The 21,018-nt window shown below is 51.8% G+C and overlaps 1 protein-coding gene across 3 annotated transcripts in view; it reads right to left on the bottom strand.

Moving 5' to 3' along the window:
• KCP (kielin cysteine rich BMP regulator) overlaps positions 1-7,705 on the bottom strand; it is a 31,880-nt gene extending 24,175 nt beyond the window's left edge. For all 3 annotated transcript variants that reach the window (XM_057550273.1, XM_057550274.1, XM_057550275.1), the window contains exons 1-7: positions 7,623-7,705; positions 5,108-5,274; positions 4,032-4,221; positions 3,867-3,943; positions 3,175-3,259; positions 412-479; positions 100-196 (exon numbers count right to left, since the gene is read on the bottom strand). In XM_057550273.1, coding sequence (XP_057406256.1) covers positions 100-196; positions 412-479; positions 3,175-3,259; positions 3,867-3,943; positions 4,032-4,221; positions 5,108-5,274; positions 7,623-7,701 — 763 coding nt within the window. In that variant the 5' untranslated portion in view covers positions 7,702-7,705. The remainder of the gene's footprint in view (positions 1-99; positions 197-411; positions 480-3,174; positions 3,260-3,866; positions 3,944-4,031; positions 4,222-5,107; positions 5,275-7,622) is intronic.
• Positions 7,706-21,018: the final 13,313 nt, after the last annotated feature.

Raw genomic sequence — 21,018 nt, 5'->3', positions numbered from 1 at the left:
TGGGTGGACATTACCCGAGTTCGGAAGGCATGACCCCAAGTAGGTACGGAACCCTCTGGGGCCAAGGGGACGGCGGGACAGGGTGGGGGGGGAGGTCACCTGGCCGGCAGATGGGGCAGCACTCCCCAGGTGGGGTGTAGCTCTCCAGGCAGTTGAGCTCTGAGCATGAGGGCCCCTGGCACTGCACCGTCCCTGCCTGCAGGGTAGACACTGAGCCTTCCTTCCTCCTCTACTGCCCAAGCCGATTTACTCTGCTGGCCTAGCAGGCCTAGCAGGCTCCAGGCCTCAATGCCGGGGTGGCAGCAGCAGCCCTGCCAGGACCCCAGATTGGGCTTGGCGCTGCCAGGCCTGGGGTTAAGCCGGGCGGTGGGGACGTGGGTGGTGGATGGGACAAGGCTCTGATTCCCTTACCTGACAGGTACAGATGACACAGGGCTCCAGTTGCCACGTTTCCCCACTCCTGTGGCCTCCAGTACAGCCTGCAAAACCAGGGCCAGGCCCCCAAGTAAGAGACCCAGAGAACTGGGGTGAAAGCACGGCCAAGGGCGCCACATCAAAGGGGCACCATTCAGGTGATTCTCAGAGATTTGTATACTTACTGCAACTTTCCAGCAGATGGCAGTATAGTGTCTGCCTCGAATAATCACTAGATTTCCATTATTTTACAACACATGGAAGCATTGAGGAAAGTGTGCCTTTTTAAAAATTTCACCAAAGACATTATATGTGCTAGCAGTGGCCCTGAGGCACCACGTGTCCTGCAAGCGATGTGTGTGTGTGTCCCTTTTCTTTGTTGGGAGATCCAACAACTCCCAAGACTTTACTCCTCATCTCTGGCCAAAACTCTCAGGCTACATTTCCAGACCTCACCAGTCCCTAAGCCTCTGTCCCACCTTTCAAACTAGCAGCTGCCATTCTTCCTGGGGTAGGGTTGCCAGAGAAAATATAGGATGTCCAGTTAAATGTGAATTTCAGATGAACAACACATAATATTTTAGTATAAGTATGTCCCAAATATTGCACGGGACATACTTGTATTCAAAAATATGTTATTTATACAAAATTCAAATTTAACAGGGCATCCTTTTTTTTTTTTTTTTTTTTTTTTTTTTTTGGCAGTGCTGCTTGCAGGATCTTAGTTCCCCGACCAGGGATTGAACCCGGGCCCTCAGCAGTGAAAGCATGGAGTCCTAACCATGGGACCACCAGGGAAGTCCCAGGTATCCTATATGTTTATTTGCTAAACCCGGCAACCTTATCTTCCTGACTATGAACCAGTAACAGCCACTGCCTCCACTCCTTTCCAGCTGTCTTCAGGTCACTGGCACCACTAGTTTCCCAAGCTCAGAGTCCACTATTCCATGGGATCCAACTACGTTCTTTGGAAACACCCCTCCTTCTGCAGCCCACTGCCACCCCTGGCTCCATGCCTAGGCAACCACTGTAATAGCCCCCTAACTGGTCTCTCTGCATCTAGCCCATACCACATGAAAATTCCAAAAACGCCTCTTTGAACATGCCACACTCTGGCTTTTCAGCCTTCAGTGGCTCCCCATTGTCCACAGAAGAAAGTCCAAACTGTAAGGCTTACAGCAGTTTGCTCCCACTGGCCTTCCCAGTCTGATTTCCTGCAACACACCTTTCCCCACTCTGTGCGCCTAGAGGGCCTTCAAGTACACCCTTTCCTTCTGGTGAAACCCCACTTTCCCTTGAAGATCTAGCTCGGATGACCTGTTGTATGTAGAGCCCTCCCTGATCACCTAGTCTGGGTGGGCTTCCCCTGCCCTCCTGCCCTCTCCTCTGGCGACTGACCACTTATGACCTTTCTCCACCTCCTCTTAATCTGTTCATTGGCTCTGAAATCTTGTATTATACTAGCTATATACATTTATCTTCTCACTAGATTAGAAGCTGCCTGAGGAAGGGAAAAAGATCAGGTAGAGCTGGGGTCCCCCCAACCCCCGAGCCACGGACAGGTAACTGTTCGTGGCCTATTAGGAACCGGGCCGCACAGCAGGAGGTGAGCAGCAGGCGAGTGAGCAAAGCTTCATCTGTATTTACAGCTGCCCCCCATGGCTCGCATTACCTCCTGAGCTCCGCCTCCTGTCAGATCAGCGGTGGTATTAGATTCTCATAGGAGTGCGAACCCTACTGTGAACTGCGCGTGCGAGGGATCTAGGTTGCGTGCTGCTTATGAGAATCTAACGCCTGATGATCTGAGGTGGAGCTGAAGTGATGCTAGCGCGGGGAAGCGGCTGCAAATACAGGTTATCCTTAGCAGAGAGGTTTGACTGCACAGAGACCATAATAAATCAGTTGCTTGCAGACTCATATCAAAACCCTATCGGGGGCTTCCCTGGTGGTGCAGTGGTTGAGAGTCTGCCTGCCAATGCAGGGGACACGGGTTCCAGCCCTGGTCTGGGAAGATCCCACAAGCCGCGGAGCAACTGGGCCCGTGAGCCACAATTACTGAGCCTGCGCGTCTGGAGCCTGTGCTCCGCAACAAGAGAGGCCGCGATAGTGAGAGGCCCGCACACCGTGATGAAGAGTGGCCCCCGCTTGCCACAACTAGAGAAAGCCCTCACATAGAAACGAAGACCCAACACAGCCATAAAAACAAACAAACAAACAAACAAACAAACAAAAAACCCTATCGGTGGGTGGCAAGTGACAATTAAGGTGCATCTTATGGAATAGACTGGATATAAGCAACACGCTTTTGGTGTCACTGTCTCCCATCGCCCCCAGATGGGACCATCTAGTTGCAGGAAAACAAGCTCAGGGCTCCCACTGATTCTGCATTACGGTGAGTTGTATAATTATTTCATTATATATTACAATGTAATAATAATAGAAATAAAATGTACAATAAATGTAATGCGCTTGAATCATTCTGAAACCTTCCCCCACCACCACCCCGGTCCATGGAAAAATTGTCTTCCATGAAACTGGTCCCTGGTGTCAAAAAGGTTGGGGACTGCTGATGCAGAGAGCCTTTGGTTCAGTCCCAAGTCAGAGGCAGCATTTGCTGACTTGGGGTTCGCTTCTGAACAACCCTAGCCACTGCCAGAGTGAGTGGGCAGACGCCCTCTGGACACGTGGCAGGTGGCAGGCCAGGCTCTGGGGCCCCAGAACGAGTGCAGGAGGTGGGGCTGGGGCTGGCAGAAGGCTGACCGGGCTCGCAGTGCGGGCAGCACGCGCCCGGCTCCGGGCAGGGTCCTCTTGGGCATGGCTTCTGGGTGCAGGTTATGGCTCCTTCCTGTGGAAAGCAGGCATCAGAACCCTGGAGGATAGGGCCTCCAGAACCGAAACCTCTCCCCAGGCTGGGACCCACCAGAGGTGCAAGAGGCTGAGTTGGCTCAGACTACATGGGCTATCCTTGGCCCAAGGACAGAAAAGAGACATCCTTCCCCCTCCCCCATCATCTCCTGCCACTCTCGACCCTCGGAAACCATCTCTTCCAGGTGCCAGCAAATTCCCCAGCGTGGAGAGATCCTAGGAAGGGAACCAAGGGCTTCCTCAGTGGAGGGGTGAGGAAATAAATAGGTGGGTGTGGAGCCAAGTGAGGGAGCAGAGGCAGGTAGATGGCAGGGACAGATGGATGACTGGGGACACTGAGGGTCCACAGGCGAAGGGGCAGGTATAGGAAGACAAGAACCCCACTGTGTGCGTAGGGATTGAGCTCCAGAAAGCAGAACTCTTAGGAATCAGCTGAAGGCGGCCAGTGGCAAGGCTTGGGGGGATGGGCAGGGAGACCCCACTTCTAAACATTCAGCACACCAGGCTGCAGCGACAGGTAGCTGAGGTGAGGCAGACAGGTGAGGGGAACAGGTATGGGGTATCCAGGGTGGGTCACAGGAGCTCACCAGGCAGCGGCAGGTGGTACAGGCGTCTGTGGCGAAGGTCTCCCCATTGCCATAGGCCTGACCGTTGTGGCTGCAGCCTGAGGAGGAGATGGTGCTGTCGCTCAGGCGCTCAGGGCCATTTCCGGGCCCTGAGGTGGTGCCAGTGGGCAGGCGGGTGGCACTCACCATGGCAATGGGGCAGCCCAGGCTGGGGGACACAGTGTGCGGCCCCGTCCTGGCAGACACAGGCTGTGCAGGCGTCAGGCTCCCAGCGAGCCCCCTCGGGCCAGGCCCGACCCAGCCCCCAGCACTGGGGCGAAGCCGGGTGGCATTCACAGGACTCCAGCTGCCTCACCCTCCCCTGCAGGTCTTTGTTCTGGGGAGAGAGGTGGGGGTAAGAGGCACTGGCTCAGCTTTCCCCACCAACTCCCACAGATTTGTGGGGTGTGAAAGCCAAGGCAGGATGAGAAGGAAACGTGACAGTTCCAGAGAAAAGTGGGTCCCCTTCCAGGCAGAATCCAGCTCAAACAGTCCCAGTTCTCATAGCCTGGGGTCTGGATAGGCTCGCAGGGGATCACGGGCCCCCAGTCCTCTCCTTTAGACAAAAGGGGACTCAGTGCCTGTGACCCAACAGTTAAAGACCTTTATCTATCCGAAATCTTTCCTGATCATGCTCCATAATGTTTGCCGAATACATGAAAGAATATGAAAATCTGACAAAACAAATACCCGGAGGTTCTTCCCTGGTATGAAAGAACCGATGTTAAGAACTGTTCAGGGCTTCCCTGGTGGCGCAGTGGTTAAGAATCCGCCTGCCAATGCAGGGGACAGGGGTTCGAGCCCTGGTCTGGGAAGATCCCACATGCCGCGGAGCAACTAAGCCCATGCCCCACAACTACTGAGCCTGTGAGCCACAACTACTGAAGCCCATGCGCCTAGAGACCGTGCTCCGCAACAAGAGGAGCCACTGCAATGAGAAGCCCTCGCACCGCAACGAAGAGTAGCTCCCACTCGCCGCAACTAGAGAAAGCCTGCGTGCAGCAACGAAGACCCAAGGCAGCCAAAAATAAATAAATAAATAAATAAATAAATAAATAAATAAATTTATTAAAAAAAGAAAAAGAACCGTTCAGATAAGAATCTTTCTATGTACATTTAAAACAAAACTCTATTTCAGGGTCCCGCGGGCCCCCCTTCTCTCCTTCCCTCTCACTACATGAGGCCTGCCCTGCCCCATGCACACCCACTGCCTCCAGTGGTACCTGTTCTCTGAGCTCTGTGACTTCAGCCTCCAGCCTTCCCAGTCGCTCCTCCAGGGGGCGCCACTGCTTCTGGGGGGCCCCAGCAGGGGCTGAGGAGTGGGCGGGCGCCTGCAGCTGATAGTCGTGGATGTCAGCAAGCCCCAGAGACTCCCTGGGGATGGCCCCTCCTGAAAGCACAAGAATCCAGGGAGGGTCTGTCAGTGAGGGGCTAGCAAGGCTTCCTGGGTTTGTCTTCCCATTGATGTCTATCCTGTGCCCCACCCTTGTCCACCTGCCACCCCCCATCCAGGGAAGGAGAGGTGGTCTGTGAGGGGGGCTGGAGTGAAAGCATGGGAGGAGGAGGAGAGAGCCCTGGGTGCACGAAAGTGACCTAGACCAGCTTTCCCAAGTAGTAAGAGCCTCAGGCAGGTATAAAAGCCCTAGGGACCCCGCCTCACTGGGATCCTGGGGACAGGATCTAGATCAGGGCCTCCCTGTAGCCTGCCCTGACTCTGCAGGGGTCCCCAGCCATGGGGGCTGTGCCAGGGTCATCCAGCCTCACTCAGGCCACGGACTTGGCCAGGGGCAGCCTGGGGAGCTGATATGTCATGCTGGGAGGGCCCACAAGCCAGCACAGGCTGAAGTGCAGGAGAGGGAGACAGAGGAGGGAAAGGCAGGGCTGCTTTCAGGTACCTGGGGTCTGTGGGCAAACCCCAGCCTCCTTCTGCTTGTCTTCACCTTCAGAAAGGGCACCACTTCCGTGCACAGGGAGGGGCAACTCTTCCCTCTGCCGCCACTCCCAAGCCTTGCCACTGTTTTCCAGGCCTGTGGCAGAGGGGCCTGGGAACTCCACACAGGGCGGAGTGGGCTCCAGAAAGCAGGACTTGGCTGCATTTCTTGAAGGGTTTGGGGAGGGTGCTGGTAGGGCCCCCAACTAGATTTCAAGGCACCATGAGAATGAAGACAGGTTGTCCCGGGTTCTGGAGCACACTGGGTCCTAGGAGGGGGCACCTCTGAGTTCAGGCCTGGGGTTGGGGACGGCCACTTTCACCTGACTCTGTTCCCTCTCCTACTGTAGGGAAACAAAGGTGGTGGGGTCATTGTCTGACTCCAGGTGTCCTTCCCACAAACATCATCCCTCCTCCCAGCAGAGGTGGGTGGGGCAGCAGAGGGTCTGGAGCAGGAAGTGAGTGAGCAGAGGAAGAGGTGGAGGGAGAGGGAAGGGTCTTTCCACCGAGGCAGCTCATTAGTGAGGCTGGGCCTGGGGGTGGCTAAAAGGGTTTCTCGTGGACACTAGTCCCATGAAGCGGGGGAACAATATTGCTCACTCCCCCGCCCGCCACTGCCTCCACCAAAGGGGGTTGAAGATTCTCTTCCAAGACCTAAATTGTCTTCTTTCGTCCAAACCTGTTTTGTCCTGAGTTCCTCAGCTTCGTTAATGCCATCCCCACCTACCCAGAAATCTGGGGCTCAGCTTCTCTCTTTTGTACCCCTCCCAAAGTCCATCAGTCTCTGGTCTCAGCCAGTCATCCCCCAACCCATCCCCCCCAGCCCCTCTCCTCTACCCTCTGTCGCCACTCAGGAGGCTGAAGACTCCCTGCCTCCACGTGCTCCTCTTCTCCTTTCACAACCTTTCTAAATCACACATCTGAAGGTTCCCAGCAGCAAGTCCAAATGTGAGGCTTTCCCAAGTGCCATTCATCTTTTCAGCCCACCCTGCTACCCCCCCCCCGCCCCCCACCCACACCCCTACCTTGGGCAGGGTGTCGTCACTTGGAATGGCTCTCTGTCTTGGTAAGGCCCCTGTACCTCGCTTCCTTCCCAGCCCCATGAAGGGCGGCCAAGGATGGGGTCCCAGTATCTTAAACCCTCCACCCCAGCTCGACACCCCACCCCACCCCCATGATTCCTCCTTTCAGGCCACTCCCTCCAGGCCTGCTTAATCAGGCCTAAGAAAGGGGTCGGGGAGAAGCTGAGGGTCCTCTGGGACCCTCAGGGAAGAGCGGGCCGGTCCTTTGCCTGGAGAGACCTGCAGAAAGAGCTCCTGATTGTTGCACAAAGCCTGATTGCTCCCCGTGGACCTGTCCTCGGCTCCCCTCCCTTCCCCCCCTGCACAGTCCTGGCCCTGACCTCCCTGTTCCTGCCTGTCCTTCTGGATGAAAGCCAGACACAGAGACTCAAAGTCAGCTCCCATGGCGGGCCTTCTTTTTTCTCCCCTTTCTCAAGACAAATAATTAACTTCAGACTCCCAGATTCCAGGGCAGACTCTCCCCCACCGCTGCCTGCAGGAATTCCTCCCGAGGCCAGAGCAGGAAGCCCCGTCCTGCTCCGGGACCCCATGCCACAGTCTCCGTGCTGCCTCGACCATGCTGGCTCCTCCACCGACGGGGAGGACTCAGGCTGGCCTGGGAGGCGCACGCACCCCGAGGCAGGGCCCATGGAGGCGGCCCCCGGCCCCAGCCGTTCCCTCAGACTGGGCTGAGCAAGAGGTGAGGTCCTGCCTGTCTGCCCCCAAGCCCTTGGTGCCCCGACCCACCTCTGCCGGTCCCCGGGGCCAGTGCCAGGCCCGTGAGCTGCAGAACGAGGGGCAGCAGAGCGGCCGCGGCCCTAGCCATGCTCGCCCCGCCTTGCTGACTGTGGTCGCGGCACAGCAGGCGCTGGGAGAGGCGGGGTGTGGAAACGCCAGGCCGCCTCCCACCCAGCCTTTGTTCAGGGAGGGCTTCTGGTGTCTGTCAGCCCGCCCCCTGGAGCCTGCCTTCCTGACGGGCACCTCGACCTGACCCCGGGGCCCGGCCCCATCCTGACCCCAGACCTGGCTCAGAGGTGCAGGGGAGCCCCCGGGAGAGCAGGAAGCTGGGAGGGGATGGGAGCGACTTCTCCTGCATGTGACCCAGGAGCAGGCTCTAAAACCCCACAGACTCATCACTCTTGGGCTCTGGGACAGCTGGTCTCCCAGCCCCTTGGGTAACGTCGTCACCCTGGGGTTCCCTTCCTCACCTGTTTCAGGAGAAGCAAACTGAGCTGGGTTCAAATCCCTGCTTGGCCAATTCCACTTGCCCTTAGGCCTCTAACTTCTAGTTGCCTCAGTTTCCCTGTTTGTAAACTGGGGATCATAATATCTACTTTATAAACTTACAGTGAGGATTAAGAGAGACTAGATAGATAAAGAATTTAGGGTAGGGTAGTGGTCGGCACAGACTAAGTGCTCAGTAAATAAATAGAAACAAGAGGTGCTGCTCCAGGTCTCCAAAGTCAAGGGCTCCCGGTCTCCTCTCTCCACCTCTTCATTTCTTTCCTGGGCTCTACTCACCATTCCTATCCACCCCAGCAGCCCCAGGCTTGGCCCCAAATGCCAAGATCTTTCTTCTCCAGCCCATTTTCCAGCTCTTGGGCTCAGGCTTGGCCTGTGTGTGTGTGTAGGGGGGGTGGGTCCGGGCCAGGGGCAGGGCTGGGCCTTGGGCTCAGCAGGCGGAGGGGGCCAAAGGGAGGAAGTGAGAGAAGCTGGTCACGTGGGCCACAAGGCTGGGAAACTCCTCAGTGCAGCTGGAAGCAGGGGAGGTGGGGATGGGCCCCAAGCTCACAGGCAAAGGGACATGGAGGGTGGAGCCGTGAAGCCCGCCAAAGCAGTCTCCCTCCCCATAAAGGCCAGCAAATCAGAGCCACCCTGCTCCCCTCTCCCACCCCCCAGCCCACGTCAGGGCTAAAGGTCCCTCAAGCCCACTCTCCAAGTACCTTAAGGGAGAGCAGTGTCTCTCCTCAGAAGTGTGGGCCCCTAATAGGCCCTGAGCAGTTAGCGGCAGGGGACGGGGAGAATGTGAGCCAATGCTGAGAACTGGCCTCAGCTGGCCTGGAGCTAGGCTCACAGGAGCAGAGGAAAGCCAGGGCCAGCCGGCTGGAAAAGGAACTAGGAAGTGGCAGCTCTGTTCCCACCAGGGTTAAGGAAAATGGTGCCTGTTAGAAGGCAGGTCTCCTGGGAGGCTGGGTGGAGGAGAGGCTAAGAGCAGACTCTGGTGAGGGCTACCAGGTCAAATCCTGAGTCTGATGCTTTCTGCTGTGTGACCTCAGGCAAGTCATTTAACTTACAGTGGCTAATTTTTCTTCTCTGTGACCTGTGGCTCTAACAGCACCCACTTCACAGAGTGTTTGTGAGGGTTAGTAAATTAACGGCTGGAAAGAGCACTCAGCATGGTGCTGGGCACGTAGGCATTAGCTCTTATTACTTCTCTTATGGGATCTCGAACTGTCCCCCCAACCATGCGGGTGAGGATGCCTTTATTCCCATTTTAGAGATGAGGAATCTGAGAAGTCAGGTGAGCTGCTCAGAGTCATGCTGGGAGTAAACCACAGAGCCTGGATTCAATGCCAGGTCCTTGGGGTCCCAGGGCCCACACTCCTTATCATCACCCGGAGCCCAAGCCCCCCAACACCCCTGGTCACCCTGGCTCCCAGCTGCTTACTGCTCTGCCCAACCCCTCACCCTTGCCCTCCCACAGTGCCTCCGTCAGAGCACCTGAGTATCACTGGAGAACATCCCGGCCCTTGGGTGACTGGATTTGCTTCAAATTCATGGCCACAAACCTCAACAGACACACAAGACTGCCAGAAATTCTATTACAATTCCCTGGTAAATCCAATCTCCCTCTCCTGAGAGGAGCGTTTCACACCCTCTCCTTCCTTCCTAAACGTTTCAGTGGCTCTGCCCTTACCCCCTGTATGATTTTGGCAGGTTACTAAACTTTTCTAAGCTTCAGGTTCCTCCCCTGTGAAGTGGGGATAATAATAGTACCTCTGTCCTGATTGTTATAAGGATTGTCTTAGCCTGGGTTCCCTGAAAGCAGAGCCTGAGACAAAGGCTTACATGAAAGTTTATTTTGGAATATGATCCCAGGCAGCAGGAATGAGGGGTAGGGAGAGCAAAACAGGGAAGGATGAAAAGCCGATACAAGACTGCCTTACAGAGGAGCTGGTCGCTGCTATGGGCATCTGTGTGTGTCCAGTCCCACAGGACCATCTGTATGAAAGCAGCTCAGCCAGAAAGTGGAAGCACTTATCCATTGACATCAGTGCCCCACTGGTCTAGGGTAGCACCGGAGGGCATTAGCTGCTCTCAGTTAGGTGTGAATGAGTGCTCAAGTGGGCTACCGAGGGTGCAACAGGGAAATTCCAAAGCCAAACAGAAGAGATTTATAGCCAGGGCCTGAGGCAAGACGCCACTGGGATGCACCTGTGCAGAGCCGCTTGCAGCCTGTGGAGAGCTGGAATAAGGTGCAGCTGAGAGAATTTGCATAAGCGGTGTCTGACAAATGAGACAATGAATATAAAAATCTTTCTACAGTGCCTGGCACATTTTAAACACCCAAAATATATTATTGTTTTTATTGACATCATCATCATCTCCTGCTGAGGCCCAACCTGAAAAGGCAACATTAACATTCTTTACCTGCAACAGAAGGTACAGAAGCGTCTGGAAAACTCGCTCTGTGAAATAAAATCCCAGAGCCCTGAGGAAAGGGTGTTATTTGGAGATCAGTTGAGTTTCCACCGTGACTGATCAGTGTGAGCCTCTTTGGTGCCAGGTATTGAGCCAGATACAGGAATATAGGGATGAATGAACCGGGAATAGCGATGGGCAGAACGCCCGGGCCAGGCCAAGGGAAGGGGAATGTGGATCCTGGCAGAGGGAGGTGCATGAGCACGTGACCGCAGGTGCACTCAAACGTCAGGCTTGGAATAAAGGGCTCACATTTCTCTGCTGGGCTAGTGGAACCAGATGCCACCGTCCTCACCAAAATCCAGTACTTTCTTTAGAACAGGAACATTCTGGCTAGAGAAAGAAGGAATGTCTCAGACCCAGGCTTGAGTCCTTATTTGACAGGATGTCCGCATGTATGGAGTGGTGTTTGGGACCCAGCCGGGTGTGTGGGCACAGTAGCGTGTGTGGCTATGCAGGGCAGCAGAAGGGCTCCAGGGTTTAGAGTCAGTGAGTCCTGAGTTCAAATCCTGCTCCACCACTGACTGTCTGTGCTGGTTGATCTCCCTTTTTACCTCTTGCATTCGTTCTCCCTCTCCACCCCCTACAGACTGCATCACTCTGGCTTTCGTGCCCTCTGGCTTCCTGTTGGGTCAGCCAATGAGAGGCACAGGCAGGGCCTGAAGGGCAGGAGAGGATAGCGGTTGGGGTATTTCTTCTTGGCCTCCTCCTGCTCACCACAGCTCCCATGGTACCACTATTCCTTCCCCTTATCCGCTCAGCCCAGGGAGTGGCAATGGCTCCCTGCTATTGTTAGTTCCCTGGTGATTCTCTTATACCGTGTCTGCAGATCTGTAAATGGTCCCTCCTTTAAGTTCTCTTTAGCTAAACCCTTTTGAGGGGAATTCTCTTTTCTCCTGCGCCCTTAGCTGATATGCTAACCTTACCACATATTCTACTAAGTTACTCTACCTCCCTAAGCCAAAATCGTTCATCTGGAAAAGGAAGTAATAACCGCTACCGTAGGCTGGGAGAGTCTAAAGAGGCAACAAAAATGTGATGTGTGCTTGACGCATGTGCAGCACCTGGTACACAGAAGATCCCAACATAAGTTACTTTCTGTTCCTTACCTCCTTCAGGTTGTACTGTCAATAGCAGCAGCTTGGTTTTCCCTCTGGCTTAGGTGGCTGGAAGCAAAAGTTTGCTGTAAAGAGGGAGGGAGAGAAGGGATTAGTAAATGATTAAATTTTGTACTTAAATTTTGACCTTTCAAGTCACACCAGTTGTAACAAATGAAATAAGCTACCACAAAGGAATAAAGGCAAAGCCCATCATTACACCTGCTCCAGCCCTTCCTTGCCCATCACTCCCATCTGGTGTAACCAATGGTAACAAGGTCTGTTCTTCCACACCCTTCACGTGGCCCACACAACCGCGTGCAAGCATGTGTGCACCACACGATGTCATCTGGACGTGGTATTTGGGAACAGGATGTGCAGCATCTCAACCCCCATCCCCATCTGCCCCTGCGAGTCACCAACTTGCCCCAAGTCACCTCCCTCAGTGGCTCCTGTCTCCACCTCCCTACTCCCCTAGGACCCTCTCTCCCTGCTCACAACATCATGTTCACCCCAGGAGAAGGTTACCCTGGCTGACCGGCTGAGCAGCTGTGACGGGGTGGGGGTGGGGTGGGGGGATGTGCTGTTTATCACAGATCTGAGATTCTAATTCCACAGCTGTGTCCCACAGCCGGCCACCTCTCCCCGCAATTCAGAATAACTAGGCCGCCAGCCCCCTTCCAGGAAGGACTTCCTTTGCCCCTTAAAAGGCCTTCAGGGGTCCACCTCACTGTGTTCCAGGGACTGTGCCAAGCTGCAGCATGCCTACTCAAGTACCAGTGTCAGCTCACACACTAGACCATCACCACTCACGGGTTAATATCACAGTCGGAACTCAGTACTTCCTCGTCAGATGGAACCTGCTGGGATCTTAGGAGTGTGTGTGTGCATTTTTCTGTTTTTGTTTTTGGCAAAGAAAGACCAGGGCAATCAGAGTGCATATCTGAACCTCGCAGCAGAGCCAGGACCTGGTGGGGGGTATTGGCAAAATATTTCCAGGCGCCACACAGGGACCTCCAAGCCACAAGGCTCTCCAGCCTGGAGGGAAGCTTGCCAATCAGCCTTGATGCACTGGAGAACCTGGGGCTTCCCCAATCTCTTTTCTGACTGTCTTTTTTCTCAAAGACCGCTCCCTGGGGATCCCATTAGGGCTTGGAGAAGCTAAGAGGGTGGGGCAGAGGGGAGGAGACATGTGTGGCTTCCCGCCTGCAATTTCCCCTTCTTCCCACCCATTTCACTTCTTCCCATCCCTCATGGTCCTGCTCTCAAGATCCCACAAAGCCTCTTCCAGCGGTTCTGAGCAGCACAGTCCAATAGAACTGTCTGCGATGATGGAAATGTCTATATCTGCACTGTCCAATACGACGGTCCCATGAGGCTACTGAGCCCCTGTAATATGGCTAGTGCACTTGAGGATCTGAATTTTTATTTATTTTTATTTTTTGGCCGTGCCACGCGGCTTGCAGGATCTTAGCTCCCCGACTAGGGATTGAGCCCGTGCCCTCGGCAGTGAAAGCATGGAGTCCTAACCACTGGACTGCCAGGGAACTCCCCTGAATTTTTACTTTTTATTTAATTCTAATTCACTTCAATAGAAATAGCCCTATGTAACTAGTAGCTACTGTACAGAACAGCGCATATTCAGACTGTAAGGCAACTTTGTGCAAATTAGTGAAAAGTGCAGCTTCTCAAGACAGAATACTCCCTTCCATTGGCTGGGAAAGTTTCATAAGAGATCCACATTGGCTATGATGTGAATGAGGCCCCCTAGAGACAGAAGAGACCGTCTTGCAGGAGTTTGGGCCAAGACTTGCCGCGGGGCCTCTGGTCAAGGACCTGATCTCACTCAGCACCATAGCCCTGCTCCACAGTTTTGAGACAAGCAAGATCTTAGACAGGGGCTGAGGGAGGGGAAGTGGCAGCTGTTCCTTCCAGGTAATATGAAGAGAGGGGATCAGATGGCAAGGGAGTAGAGGCCAGTGGGTCAAAACCACAGCTGGGGCCATAATGAGGCACCAGATGTCCTGGCACAGAGTAGTGACCTCAAATTCCTGTATGTTTGGCTTTTTTTTTGGGTAACAGCTTTATTGAGATATAATTCACATACCATAAATTCACCTGTTTAAAGAGTACAATTTAATAGTTTAGTATATTCATAGAGTTGTGCAATCATCACTGCAATCAATTTTAAAACATTTTGTCATCCAAAAATAAACCCCGTACCCTTCAGCATTCACCCCCTATTTCCCACCACCATCCATACCCCAGCCCTAGGCAACCATTAATCCACATTTTTTCTCTATGGATTTGCCTATTCTGGACATTTCATATAAGTAATCCTTTGTGTCTGGCTTTTCACTTGGCATAATGTTTTCAATGTTTATCCATGTTTTACCATGTATCCATACTTCATTCCTTGTTATTGCCAAGTAATATTCCACTGTATGTATGTACCATACTTTATCCATTCATCAGTTGATAGAATTTGGGTTGCTTCCACTTTTTGGCTATTATGAATAATGCTGTTGTGAAGATTCATGTGCAAGTTTTTGTGAGGACATGCTGTAATTTCTCTTGGATATATTACTGGGAGTGGAATTGCTGCATCATATGGTAATTCTACCTTTAACCTTTTGAAGAACTGCCAAATTGTTTTCCAAAGTGGCTGTACCATTTCACATTCCCACCAGCAACATATGAGGGCTCCAATTTCTCTACTTCCTTGATAACACTTATTATTATCTGATTTTTTTGATTACAGCCATCCTAGTGGTATTTCATTGTGGTTTGATTTGCATTTCCCTAATGACTCATGATGCTGAAAATCTTTACACAAGCTTATTAGTCATTTATGTGTCTTCTCTGGAGAAATGTCTATTCAAGTCCTTTGCCCATTTAAAAGATTGAGTTATTTGTCTTTTTATTATTTCGTTGTAAGAGTTCTTTATATATTCTAGATTCAAGTCACTTATCAGGTATATGGCTAGTCAATATTTTTTCCCATACTGTGGGTTATTTTCATTTTTTGTGGGTTTTTTTTGCAGCACAAAAGTTTTTAGTTTTGATAAAGTCCAATTTATCTGTTTTTTTTCTTTGTTGTTGCTTGTACTTTCAGTAACATATTTAAGGAATCATTGCCTAGTCTATGGTTAGAAAAATTTACCCCTGTGTTTTCTTTTTTTTTTTTAATTTTATTTATTTATTTATTTATTTTTGGCTGTGTTGGGTCTTCGTTTCTGTGAGAGGGCTTTCTCCAGCTGTGGCAAGTGGGGGCCACTCTTCATCACGGTGCACGGGCCTCTCACTATCGCGGCCTCTCTTGTTGCGGAGCACAGGTTCCAGACGCGCAGGCTCAGTAGTTGTGGCTCACGGGCCTAGTTGCTCCGCGGCATGTGGGATCTTCCCAGACCAGGACTCGAACCCGTGTCCCCTGCATTGGCAGGCAGATTCTCAACCACTGCGCCACCAGGGAAGCCCTCCATGTGTTTTCTTATAAGAGTTTTACAGTGTTAGCTCTTACATATAAGATCTTTGATCCATTTTGAGTTAACATTTGTATACGGAGTGAGGTATGGATCTGTTGTTAGGTGCACTTATGTTTACAATTGTCACCTTTCTGATGCATTACACTTTTATCATTATAAAATGTCCCTCTTTATCTTGAGTTACTTTTTTTGTTTTAAAATCTACTTTGTCTGATGACAGTATAGCCTCCAGTTTTCTTATGGTTGCTGTTTGCATGATAAAACTTTTTTCTATTCTTTTAGTTTAAATCTTTTTGTACCTGTAAATCTAAAGTATGTCTCTGGGACTTCCCTGGTGGTCCAGTGGTTAAGCATCCGTCTTGCAATGCAGGGGACGCCAGTTTGATCCCTGGTCAGGGAACTGAGATCCCACATGCCACGGGGCAAGCCCGCACTGCACAACTAGAGAGAAGCCCACGCACGGCAACTAAGACATGATGCAGCCACTGAATAAAAATAAATAACTAAATATTTTTTTAAAAAATCTAAAGTATGTCTCTTATAGACAGTATTTTGTTGGATCTTGTTTTAATCCATTCACATTACTAATATAGTTGTATTTGCATTTGCCATTTTACTTGCTTTCTAAATTTATCATTTCCTTTTTGTTCCTCTATTTCGCCTAGACTGCTTTATTTTGCATTAAGTGAATATTTTCTAGTATAACATTTTTATTATTCCTTTAATGAGTTTTTTTTTTTAACTGTATTTTTTTTCTATTTTCTTAGTGGTTACTCTAGGGCTTACCTCTGGACAGTTTACTATACTGTCTTCCTGTCCCATCCGGGTAAGTTGTCCCCAGGAAAGGTCCTGGGCAGAGCGTGTGGGCAGGAAAGTTGCCTGAAGAAGGATGGCCTTGGACGATGGCGCACAGGAGGGAGGACTGAGGCACTGAGATGGCCACAGGGTGGCAGCCCCAGCGATAGAGAGGCTGCAGCTTGGATGGAGCTTTGTGGGGCTGCACAGTCCTCAGGGTTACCTCAGATTTTATGAGTCAGGACGGATGTCCAGATCCAGGAAAATGCGTGTTCTAAGGTCTGGGCGTGGCTTCTTGGTGGCCCTGTGGTCAGGCTCCCCTGGTAATTGCCCCTGCTTCTCCATCCTGCAGCTGGAATACTTCTCGGTGTAGACCCCGGAGCTGGTCCACAATTCCCCTCGGCCCCCAGGGACCAACAAGTTGTCGGGGCAGGTCTCGGTGGGAATGGTGGCTACCCTCCTTTTCCCCATCAGCTACCACCTGCCTTACCTCCCAGGGTACTCCGAGAGCATGCACGGGTCCGAGGCCAGGCTCTGCTCCTCCCGCCAAGAGGACCGCTCTGGGGATCCTGGCTGCTGCTCTGCAGACGTGCACACTGTACTAATCAGGGTGACAGGTCCCTTGGTTTCCACCCTGTTGTGCCTCCCCTCCCCTGCAGCACCAACGCCGGACTGAGCCCTGTGAACCCAGCCTATGTCCCTGAGTGGCCCAGCTGGAGAAGGCGGGGCCTGGGGAGCAGGGTGGGGCAGGACGGGAGGCAGCCCCAGAGTAGGTTTCCAGTGTGAGGGAGGAAGAGCAAAGCCTTTCATCCTACAGGACCTGCAGGCTCCCCGGTACCTGATGGCCCACCTTGCCCCCGTCCTGCCCAGCCCATGGCCTCTGCTTCTCTTGCTCAGGGTCCTTTGTAGGGCCCCAAAGTGGGTACTCTGGAAATAGTCCTTAAAGGCCGGCAAGGGTGGGGATCCTGGGAAAAATGATCCACCTTCTTCTTAGTGCCAATAGGAACAGGTCCATTCCCATTCCTTCCATCACTCATCCATTTTCAAATTTATCATTCATTCATTCATTCATTTAGGAACTCCCACCCTGGAATAGCTGGGATGCCTGGCTGTCCCTGGGTAGAAGCCTGAGGTAACCATGGGCCCAGGGTATGCTTCCAATTTCCCCATGAGAGTCCTCCCTTCCCAGTGGCTCTGGTTTCTCTCCTCTTGCCCACTGTCCCCACCACCCTCTGCTTTTTTCTGCCCTACTTCATGCCCCAAAGCGGCTGACCTGGACCTGCATGACACAGGCTCCCTTGGCCTCTGGATTCTGGGTGGATTTGGCTAAGGGGAGGCACTGGCAAGAAATAAGAGGGTGGGAGAGTGGAAGAGGTAGAGCCCCCAATCTCGCACAGTCGCAGGTCCTGGAGGACAGCCACTCTGTGGGTGGTGACAGTTCCCTGCTGATGCTAGGCCTTGGCTGCCTGGAAGTTTCACAGTGGCTTTCGTAATCCTGTTCACATCTCTGCAAATGTTCTAAACTTGCCTCCGTTTAGCTCCACCTGCGTCCTGCCACAACCTTGCCTTACACGCCTCTTACCTGCAGCCACCCACACTGAGGGTAGCTCCTTTTTCTGTGTCCCTGGGGCAGTCAGGGAGCCTGATAGAAGTCATCAAACCCCAGAGACAATACTCAGCCTCCTGCGAGTGGGAGGAAGTCAGCAGAGGTATAGCAGGACAACCAGGGGAAGAGCCCAGAAGATCCAGGCTGGAGGGAGGGAGAAACGGAGAGGGTAGGGGTCAGGTGCCACCCCTGCCTCTCTGTGATGACCTGTTCTTTTGCTTTTCTTTTTAAAATTATTTAGAATTTTTATTTAAAACTTACTTAAAGTGTTCTTTAATGCATATTTATATTATATCGGTCTTTTGCTTGCATTAAAAGGAAACCACAACCTAAATAAATTTGTTAAGTTATTCCTAAAACGTCTTGACATTTAGAATTTGGATCTTCTGAATGGCTTTTTAAATTTTTATTTATTTATTTATTTATCTAATTTATTTTTTTAAACATCTTTATTGGAGTATAATTGCTTTACAAGGGTGTGTTAGTTTCTGCTTTATAACAAAGTGAATCAGCTATACATATACATATATCCCCATATCTCCTCCCTCTTGCGTCTCCCTCCCACCCTCCCCATCCCACCCCTCTAGGTGGTCACAAAGCACCGAGCTGATCTCCTTGTGCTATGCAGCTGCTTCCCACTAGCTATCTATTTTACATTTGGTAATGTATACATGTCCACATGACTATCTCACTTTGTCCCAGCTTACCCTTCCTCCTCCCCGTGTCCTCAAGTCCATTCTCTACGTCTGCGTCTTTATTCCTGTCCTGCCCCTAGTTTCTTCAGAACCTTTTTTTTTTTTTTTAGATTCCATACATATGTGTTAGCATACGGTATTTGTTTTTCTCTTTCTGACCTACTTCACTCTGTATGACATTCTCTACTCTAGGTCCATCCACCAAGCTACAAATAACTCAATTTCGTTTCCTTTTATGGTTGAGTAATATTTCATTGTGTATATGTGCCACATCTTCTTTATCCATTCATCTGTCGATGGACACTTAGGTTGCTTCCATGTCCTGGCTATTGTAAGTAGAGCTGCCATGAACATTGTGGTACATGACTCTTTTTGAATTATGGTTTTCTCAGGGTATATGCCCAGTATTGGGATTGCTGGGTCGTATGGTAGTTCTATTTTTAGTTTTTTAAGGAACCTCCATACTGTTCTCCATAGTGGCTGTATCAATTTACATTCCCACCAACAGTGCCAGAGGGTTCCCTTTTCTCCACACCCTCTCCAGCATTTATTGTTTAAAAATTTTATTTATTTTTAATTCACATACAATGAAATTCACTCTTTTTAGTGTACAGCTCTGAGTTTTGGCAAGTGCAGAGTTGTGTGACTATCACCACGATCAAATCAAGATGCAGAACACCTGCCATCGCTTCATGCCGCCCCTTTGTGGTCAGCCCTTCCCCGCAGTCCTACATCCACCCACTCAGCTCTGTTCTCTGACCCTATGCTTTCTCCTGGGCCTGTTCCTGAGGAAGAGACAGCTGGGGAGCGGGCAGCTTCTCTCAGGGGCCACGATCATTCTCTGGCTCGTACACGGGCCACATTTACTATACAGACAACATCCCGGGGCCTGAGCGTGAGGAAGAAGGCCCCTAGCAGCCAGCTCCCTCTCCTCTCCCAGTGGAAAGCATGTCAGGTGGGCAGCTGGAGGCGGGGGGATAGCCCCAGGGAGCTCTGGGCTGGCAGAGTGTGGGATCTGCATGATTCCCTGGCTCTGCCTGCCCCAGGGACTCAGTGAGGACAGCTGGCCATAGTGAGGCTGCCACCCAGAACCACCAGAACACAGGATGTGCTCTGGGAAGTGGCTACTGCTATGTTTAAATTAACGTCACTTCTTCTACTGTGTGCCAGGCACTGGGCTAGACCTCACCCCCCCCCCCCCCCACTGCTGAACAGCAGTTCTTCGCTGCTGACAGTATAGTATTAACCCCTTGTGTAAACAAGGACACTGAGACTTAGAGAGGCCGAATGCCTTACCCAAGGTCACACAGCTGGGACCTGAACCCAGGTCTGTCTGACTCTAAAGTGATCAAATATCACTCGTGGTCAAGTTCAAATCCCAGTGCCTCATTTAACTAATTGCTGTGTGCCTTTGAGTAAATTGCCCAACCTTTCTGAGCTTCAGTGTCTTCATCTATAAAATGAAGCTAATACATATCCCTACCTTGTACAGTTGATGGGAGAATTAAATGTGACTCCAGTGTTTGGTGGAGAGTAGGTTACATGTTAAATTCTGTCATGGGTTGAATTGTGTCCCCCCCAGATTCATGTGTTAAAGTACTAACCCCCAGTACCTCTGAATGTGACCTTATTTAGAAATAGGGTCTTTGCAGATGTAATTAGTTAAGATGAGGTCATTAGGGTGGGCCCTAATCCAGTATGACTGATGTCCTTATGAAAAAAGAGAATTTGGACACAGAGACGGGCACACAAGGAAAGCAACGTGTGAAGATGAAGGCAGAGATCAGGGTGATGCTTCTTCAAGCCAAGGAGCCCCAGAGATAATGCTAAGAATACAAAGAAGTAAGATGAGTAATTCACTCAAGTTTGCAAGGTTAGGAAGTAACTCAACTCGCTTCTTTGTAAATGGGGATATGTGCGAATGATGCCCACGTCACGGTGGCTGGTTGTGACAGTTAAATGCAATAATGTATGAAAAGTGCTCAGCAGTATCCTGCATGTCTCAGGGGCTCATCAGTATTACCTGGCTGTATTTGCTCCTCCAGCCAGCCCAGCAGGTGGCCTGCCTCTCCAGAACACCACGCCCCGCCCCGTTCCAACAGGGCCTTCACCAGCCTGGCGGTGCTTCTCCTGGCTCTTCTCTGTAGCTTGGGATGGGCTGTCCCTCTGCAAGAAGCCCATGGCCTACTATCTTTCCTGACCCCCGTGGCTCCCGAACCGCAGGAGGACGCAGGATTGAGCACACTTGATCTCTAGACAGCCAAGTTCCAGGTGGACCCAAGATCCCTGGGCTCACCGCCCTCTTGCCCAGTCCTCTCAGGCACTCCCCTGATGTGTTACTGCAAAGCAAAGTTTTGAAGTGAGTTAGGGGGTGACGAGGAAGCCCCCATAAGTTCTTTCCTACCTGAGCAGGTGTCCCTTTCTTCTTCCCATCTCACCCCAACCTCCACCCCCAGTGATGGCCCCTGGACAAGCTGTCAGGTCATGTCAGCCTCCCTGCAGCTTTGGAAGTGCTGCTCCAGGAGAAAGGGAGGAGAAGAGGCTGAAAGAAATTGGGGAGACTGGTCCTCAGACTGGCACAGATCGGTGGAGACTCCTGGGTCCTGCATGCCCACCAGCACCCTTATGGCCCCAGTCGGCCTGGCACAGGGGGCCTGGGTGAGCATCAGAGCTCCAGCTGGCTCCTGGCTTGGAAAACTGTGAAACACTGAGATTCCAGGACACTGGCCTGGTCAGAACTCCCTCCAGACTCCCCTCTAGCAA

This window comes from Balaenoptera acutorostrata, chromosome 7, assembly GCF_949987535.1.
Source record: "Balaenoptera acutorostrata chromosome 7, mBalAcu1.1, whole genome shotgun sequence".
NCBI classification, from domain to species: Eukaryota; Metazoa; Chordata; class Mammalia; order Artiodactyla; family Balaenopteridae; genus Balaenoptera; species Balaenoptera acutorostrata.
Note: the sequence above shows the minus strand (reverse complement) of the source record. Positions and strands in the feature narration are given on the sequence as shown.